This window comes from Epinephelus moara, chromosome 10 (genome assembly GCF_006386435.1).
Source record: "Epinephelus moara isolate mb chromosome 10, YSFRI_EMoa_1.0, whole genome shotgun sequence".
NCBI lineage: Eukaryota > Metazoa > Chordata > Actinopteri > Perciformes > Serranidae > Epinephelus > Epinephelus moara.
In genome coordinates, this window is record NC_065515.1 from 33,183,106 (window position 1) to 33,191,406 (window position 8,301).

General features: G+C 41.7%; 1 protein-coding gene across 1 annotated transcript; it reads left to right on the forward strand.

The window, feature by feature from the left end:
- Window positions 1-289: 289 nt before the first annotated feature.
- LOC126396939 (potassium voltage-gated channel subfamily V member 2-like) lies at window positions 290-4,216 on the forward strand. The gene is made up of 2 exons (XM_050055326.1): window positions 290-1,537; window positions 3,387-4,216. Exons 1-2 carry the CDS (start codon window positions 290-292, stop codon window positions 3,687-3,689), a joined length of 1,551 nt encoding a protein of 516 aa, XP_049911283.1. The 3' UTR covers window positions 3,690-4,216.
- Window positions 4,217-8,301: the final 4,085 nt, after the last annotated feature.

Genomic DNA, 8,301 nt, shown 5'->3' on the forward strand with positions numbered 1-8,301 from the left:
TCTGAGTCAAATGCCCATGTGTTGTCTGCACAGTAACAGTCGGAGAGGGGAATCTCTTCCTCTCTCCACGACCCTCTGGACTACAATCTCAACTACAAGTCAGCCAGAAAAAACAGGAAGAGCTGCTATTCACTGGGATATCAGTTCCTGCAGGACCAGATGCAGTCTTTCTGATGATTCAGTAAAATACCATGTGTTGTTAGAGCCATTTTCTTGCAGTGTTTCCTGTTATGCTTTTTTTCCCCTTTACTTCTGTTTCATTGGCTTCCTGCCTTGAACATCAGTCGCCATGTATTCAAAGAATGCTACACTGCAGAGATGTTTGCAGAATCGCCGCTCGACTATCAACTGTCTGCCAAAGACTGTAGATGACAACAAAACATTCCCATTTTCCCAAGAGAAAACAGTCAAAGCATGGACATCTTTGGAGGATCTGGACAGTCCTGGCATCGAAGCAGAGGAGAGACCAAAAGAACAACAGAGCATCAGTGTTAATGTTGGAGGGAAATTGTTTCTTATCCCCCGAGAGTGTGCCGTTCAATACCCTCAAACCCGTATAGGCTCATTGGCTCTCTGCAAGGACCGAGTGAAACTCCTCACGCTGTGTGACGACTATTGCGTGCGCAAGAATGAGTTCTTCTTTGACCGTGACCCTGCCTTCTTCCACCACATCTGCCATTTCTACACAAGTGGAGTGCTGTGGGTCATACGGGAAATGTGCCCCATTAATTTTGAGGAGGAGATCGCATACTGGGGCCTAAGCCTGAAGGACACCCAGCGCTGCTGCTGGATGATGTTCGAAGAGAAGGTGGATGAGGTGAAGGAGACCCTGAAGGTGGAGAAGGAGCTGATGGCTGAGATCGAGGTGAAGTACGACAATAAGTGTTTCAAGGACATGGCCTTTGGGAGTGTGAGGAAGACTTTATGGAACCTTGTGGAGAATCCATACTCTTCGCCTCAGGCGAAGGCTTTCACTGTGATCTCCAACCTTTTAGTGCTCTTCTCCATCGTTGCAATGAGTCTCAACACTGTTGAGGAACTTAAAATTTATCAAATCAATGGCAAAACACACATGGAATGGGTGGAGATCATCACTATTGTGTTCTTCACCTTTGAATATTTAACTCGCCTTGTCACCACTCCTAATATCAGAGTATTTATGAAGAGTGGACTCAACTTCGTGGACATGGTGGCGGTCATGCCTTATTTCTTCCAGATCATCTTTGAAACTTTTTCTGATTCTGAGAATGTGAGTGCACAGGAAGACCTCAAGGCCATGGCCAGGGTCAGCAAGCTTAGCCATGTCCTCAAGGTCATCAAGCTGCTGCGAATCTTTCGGATTTTGAAACTGGCTCGACACTCCACCGGTATGAGAGCATTTGGGTTCACCCTGCGGCAGTGTTACCAGCAGGCCTCTTGCATTTTCCTCTTCATTGCCATGGGAATCTTCACTTTCTCTGCTCTCCTTCATTCAGCTGAGAGGGAAACTGAGGGATCTCCTATCAGCAGTATCCCATATGCCTGGTGGTGGGCTGCGGTGAGTATTGTTTGCTGATTAACTTAATTTGATCCTAATCCATAAACATCTGCCCCTTACCTGTGTTCTTCCTCTGCATACACCTGCTTTAGAAGACAAGAGTGTGATATAGTCAACAATAGTGCCACTAAGAAAAGGAAACTAAGAGGGAAGTAATAGTTTCTACCCCAACCTGACACCAGAGCAGCTTGTTTCACTGGTTACAGTCTCTTACGTGTCCTTTTAGCTGCAGAAGTTGTTTGGTTGAAAGTGAAATTAATGTTGAAGCACTTTCTCTTTGCATTCATTTTAATTTTGTTTTGCTAATTAAACTTGTGACTCACGCATGAGCATGTGAGAGCACTGTGGGGCAGCTGCCGCTATTGCAAATCTGAGTGTAAGCAGTGCTTCAGCTGCTGCGCATTAGCCTCCACCGAAGGTCCTCGGTTGAGTCTGTCTGTCTGTCTGTCGAGTTAGCAGTGAAGAGGACTGCAGTACATGGTCCCTGAGACTTTTTTCTGGGCTAACATTATTCATTACTTGGGGTTTGTAAAAACTGGTTTGTACTAGTCACCAAGTTTTGAAAATAGTCGACTAAACATCATTACATTTTTTTTTTTTCCTTATAATGCTCACAATAGAGGTCATAGAGGTAACAACTCCAGCAGCTCTGATCATCTTTGTCAGACCTGACAACAAACTTTATACTACAATTGTTGCTGAAGTTTTGCCCTATCAACACTTTACATTGCAGCACCTGAACTAGATGCTTGTTTTCACACTGATTGATTGTCCCCGTAGTGGTACAAATTGTCACCAGGGCAAATTTAAGACTTTACCAGGAGCATGGAAATGGAATCACTGCTCTAAATGAAGTATCCATCCTCCACTCTCTTGCTCTTTAGAGAAGAAAAAGCAGTAAATGCAATAAATTCTGATGCCCCAAACCAGTTTGCATGTTTGTTACAAGTCATTAAAGGTAGTTGTCTGCCAGTAGATCCTGCTGTTTCTTGTTAAAAAACATGGATCAAAACAGCTGTTTGAAGCCATGTAAATCAGCTACTGGGATTTTAAGCCCCGGTGATGAAAGTCTGTTTCTCAATAGCTCTGAATTGGCAATGGCAACAAAAAACTTTGGCTGGGAGTGGTACCTCAGTCATACAGCATATAGTCTCAGAAGTTTTCTTGTTTGTTTGAAGATATTTAGTTCAGAACAGAACAAGTGGATTCGATTTACTTCCCCCACTAAACAATTGATGAAATCCCTCCAGCTACACCAGTTTAACAGCATTTCAACTGTATGTTGACTATAGAGAAATATTCTCAGGAGTTGGTGAAGCCTCTTTTGTTGGCCAACAGGACTCTGTATTACCTTGAACTAATCTCGGAGCCTATAGGTTATTGGTCTGATGATGATTAGCTTCTAGCGGCAGCTGCCAATATTTCGGGACATCCAGTATGTGGGCCAAGACTTCCTCCTCTATGCGCCAGTCATTTCGGCTGATCTGAATGCAGATATAAAAATAAAAAGGATGGTAAAAAGCTAAATCGTTGTCAGACAATAGCTGATGGGTTACAAGGTTGCCTTCTGGCATATGCATTTTGTCTCTTTTGCTCTCCACATGGACTGTTTTACTGCCACTCATACATGATTGGTCAATACTATTAGACTACAAATGGACTGCAAACGGAAAGCAGAATGTATCTGATAGCAAAATCTTATGCAGTTATCTATTTAAAGAGATTAAGTTTAAACAAATTGAATTCACTTTTAGCTCATTCTTCTATTCTTCGTGAACAATCATACTATAGAGATGAAAATGTTAATGAAAACTGAATAACATGGTGACTGTTCACTTTTCTCTCCTAGGTCAGCATCTCCACTGTGGGCTACGGGGATGTGGTTCCTGTAACTATCGTGGGCCGCTTTGTGGCTTTTGGCTGCATCTCATTTGGTATCATCCTCAACGGCATGCCAATCTCTTTCCTCTTTAACAAATTCTCAGATTACTACGCCAAGCTAAAAGCAGAGGAGTACAACCCTAAGATAGTGCAGCGCCGCTTTCATCTTAAAAAGCGCCTCCGACGCAAAATAGACATGTATTTGCATCACTCAGAGGAAGACAACAGTACAGACGACCGTTGCCAGTTCCCAACACTGATTGAAACATAAACTCTAGGGGTGTGTTAAGTGGAACTATGTTGCCTGGTAAACTTGTAACTCCTCAAGTTTAACAAACAGCGTTAGCCACAGATAAAATAATACTTTGCACTGATGCAGTTTCGCCTTGGCTCCTTTGCATTGACCACTGACTCAGACCATCAAATGATTTTAAGTCATTTTATTTACAGTTTCTATTCAAATAACTTGTGAAAGACGGCTGAGTGCGAGGAAGAGGGCCCCAACTAATACACACTCAAGTTCCATAAAAGTTACATCCACACTGACTCTTGACTCAACTTGAACTCAAAACGTGTGAATTGTAAACGAGTGCCTGTAAATGAATAGAAGCTCTTCACCGAAGTGAATGTCGCAAGTGTTGAAATGTTATAAGCTGTAAAAAGCTGTGTATGCTGTATCAGCTGATAAATATACACTCATGTTTCCTATGCTGTCATGTATGTTTGGAGATGATCACTTTCTGTATGACAGTGAAGCCAGATTTTGCATTAAATCACTTGTGGGTATCAAACAGTTAACACAGCTGTCATTGTGTGAAGTTTCTTCATTATTACACTGCAAAAAATCAGCAATACAGATACCAAAATACAAAAGTTTCCTTATGTAACGGTAAATATCAAAGATTGTGTTTGAACTGGCATACTAACGCACTGCATACTATATACTCAGTCAGTATATACTGCATACTGTCTACTAAATAAATGATCAAGTGTGCCATTACCTGCAGACTGTTCACACTGAAGTATACTGCAAACTGAGGCAAACTCCAGCTAAAAAATGTAACTTATTTTAATTCAGTTTAGAAAACCTTCATGTTGCTGCTTGGCTTGCTTACGGGAATTATTAGTGTGTGACACATCAAAAGCCCTGATTGGCAGCAAGTGTTCAAGGTTCAAGGTAACTTTATTAATACCCGAAGGTAGATTTGGTTGCAGTTCCGGGAGAGGGCATCTCAACATACAGACAATTACATACATACAGTACATACTTCAGTGACAGCACAGTTAAACACCACAAAAACAGACATGGGCAGGTGCTCACAAGGCTAACTGATCAGGATTAAAAAGTGAGATAAGATAAAAGACCACTAAAATGCCAATAAGTTAAAGTCAGGTCCAATTTCCAATAAATAGAAATAAATAAGGTAGACCTTAAAAGTCTGTGGGATGATAACGTTTAAAAGGAGGAAGCTGTGAGTGGGGCAATGGTTCGCTTTACTGTATGGAGCACCAGTGAAGACGATCTACCACCGAAAGAAAAGAGTCTTATTTTTTCTTAGTTTTATTGTTTTATGTGGTGGTAAGAATGATACCACATGTTATAGAAGCTATTGTGCACAGATATAGAAACAGGTGTGCCTTGGACTTGGGTGTGGGCTTGTCCTTTGAAAACCACTGCTCCACCAATACGTCTTCTCTGCATCACATGACTGAATTGATTACAACGTTGCCAGTCCGAGCTACTGTTGAAAGAAAATTGTTGCTCCTTTCTTTTCAGCAATTAGATTTAAACAAATTTGTGGCAAAGACCAACTTAACCCCTTTGTGCAAAACATCAGATTTCCTTGAGTTGTATCCCTTTCAAGGAAGCACGCGTTCAAATGACACTCAGGTTTGATCTACTCATCTGAGGCTCATTCAAGCAACTCACAGCCAGTGTTCACCTGCTATAAATATGGCTGTGCCTCAAGTTCCCAGCAGATCATTGCTTATGAGGTGGTATTGTGATAGTGGGAAAAATGGCATCAGGACTAAGTGAGAGTTTCATAAGTCAAATTGTTTTTCTTAGCAAAAAGGGTCCTTCTCAAAGTGTCAAATCATTGTAAGACTAAAGGTTTCTAAGGCCACAGCCCAACGATCTGCGGTTCAGCTTCTCGAGTCTGCATATCGAAGTATTCTTGGGCAAGATACTGAACCCCACACTGCTACCAATGGCTGTGCTAATGGTGTATGAGTGTGTGAGAATGCTTAGCTGAGTAGCAGCTGAGTGCAGTAGCCTCAATCAACGGTGTACGAATGTGCGTATGAATGGATGAATGTGACATGTAGTGTAAAAGTGCTCTGAGTGGATGGAAGACTAGAAAGGCATTATAAAAGTGCAAGTCTTGGACTTGATCTCCAAGTCCAAGATCAAGGAATCTTGACTGTCTTGTCAAGGACTTTCCTCCACAATCACCTGACAATCACCTCGACGCCTTTGAACATTTATGGGGGCACTTGAAGACTGAGAAAGCCAAGCACTCTGTGACATCACAGGAAGCTTTTTGAACATTGTCACACCATGCTGAGATAAATACATGTACATTTTTTTTAAAGGGACAGTGCACCCAAAAATGAAAATTCAGCCATTATCTACTCACCCATATGCTGATGGAGGCTCAGGTGAAGTTTTAGAGTCCTCACAACACTTGCGGAGATCCCAGGGGAGAGGGGGTAGCAACACAACTCCACTTAATGGAGGCTTATGGCTCTCCAGATTTAAACATCCAAAAACACATAATTGAAACCACAAAATATCTCGTCCGTAGTGATCCAAGTGTCCTGAAGTTCCGACATAAAAAGTTGTTTGGAAAAACAACGCAAGACCAGTGAAAGCACGTGAACACACATGAACGCGGTGCCCATATCTCACGGTCTCACGTGAACGCGGTGTACAGAGAGGCAGTTAGAGCTACAGGCTACAATGAGGCTAAAAACAGAGTTCAAATGATGCTTTTCCAAACAACTTTTTATGTCGGGGCTTCAGGACACTTGGATCACTACGGACGAGCAGTATGGAGATATTTTATGGTTTCAATTATGTGTTTTTGGACGTTTGAATCTGGGGTGCTGTAAGCCTCCATTAGGTGGAGTTGTGTTGCTACCTCCTCTCCCCTGGGATCTCCGCAAGTGTTGTGAGGACTCTAAAACTTCACCTGAGCCTCCATCAGCATATGGGTGGGTAGATAATGGCTGAATTTTCATTTTTGGGTGCACTATCCCTTTAAAGATTCAACTTCTCACTCAGATTGTTAAGCTGATATTCTCATTTGTTAAGAAGAAAATAGTGTTACATTGAAAACACAGTGCAAAACAGAAGTATTTTGGCTAGTGGTCTCAGACTTTTTGATCTCATTACACAGGGCCACTGCTGGCCTTTTGGGTGCCCCAAGTGTCATTGCTTTTTGGTGCTCAAAAGTTTAACATCTTCCACCATTATCTTCTCAACTGTAGGTGACAAATGTAGAATTCTGGTCTTGATCATATCCAACAACCAAAACCTTTTCAGACAGAGGTCCCTGAGGCAAAATCTTATCAAATGGGGGACTGTGACCTAATTTGTATCAGTGTAGGAGTCTTAGGCATGAGAAGGTTGAGAACCATCGCCTTATATTGCACTACAGGATCAACTGAAGGGGGCACACTGGTCTCTACATATGCCAATATTTGTTATATTTGTTATTATATATTTGGCTTGTTTTCCCATTTATGTAAGCTATTAAATTATTATTAATCACTAGCCACGATTGCATCAGTTTTGGAGCTGTCCATGTTGCATGTGATTTGATATTTGATTACACACCGTCATGTGATCCATTGTTGATATGTAAATATTTGTTACAGCAGCTTTAAGGGACTGAATCGTTTGCTTAATTATTACCATGGATTAAAAAGGGATCATCACTTGTCCCTCAATGGACAGAACTGGCCAATTAGAAATGAGTCAAACCTGTAGCGAAGCAGAGTGATGCATCATGGACCAGGATCCACCTCTTTATCTTAGTACTGTGGGACTGCTCTGTCTTATTGAGCCAAAGCCATGTGACTCCACTGTGGTTGACCTTGTTGACTTTTGCATCTTTTCAGAGTAATCTTTGTTTTGTTCCTGTGAAGTAAATATTGAAGACAGATCCGATCATTATTTTCCAGTTACTAATGGCAGAAAACCTGCTTTTCGCCTGAGAACCAAGATGCAGAGTTTCTTTGTATCTCCCCAATCTGATGTTGTCTCAAACAGCTTCACAGGCCGAACCAACACTTCCAGACCCAGGCAAGTGGCAGTTGTGATATTTGCACCGGGTATTTTGTGCTGTTAATAATTGATGCCATGATATTTAACAATAATCAGAGTCAAAAGACCAAAGACTGGAGCAACAGTCTGTTAAACCCAGGCTAGGAGTGGTGGTTAGAAGTATTCATGTAACATGTATCATCATGTACTCATGATGTCGTTGATATGAAGAGGCCCAGAGCATGGATATCTTTGGAGTCAATCTCTGTTTACTCCTTACAGCTCTGACAGCAAGAGGTAAAAACAAAATCCTCCGCCAGTTACAACCATATTAACTCGAGCCCCTCTCCCATAGAGTACAGCAGCCAAAGGGGAGAAGTAAGTTGGGGGAGACAGACAGACAGATACATAGAGGGATAGACAGACAGATAGACAGATAGATAGATAGATAGATAGATCGATAGATAGATAGATAGATAGATAGATAGATAGATAGATACAGTCAGGCCCATAAATATTTGGACAATGATACAGTTGTCATCATTTTGGCTCTGTACACCACCACAATGGGTTTTAAATGAAACAATGAATACCTGCTTAAAGTGCAGACTCT

Coding starts and splice junctions, on each gene's coding strand:
- LOC126396939 (XM_050055326.1), top strand. CDS start 290: ATGTATTCAAAGAATGCTACACTGCAGAGATGTTTGCAGAATCGCCGC. Junction 1,538..3,386: donor ATGCCTGGTGGTGGGCTGCG/GTGAGTATTGTT, acceptor TTTCTCTCCTAG/GTCAGCATCTCCACTGTGGG.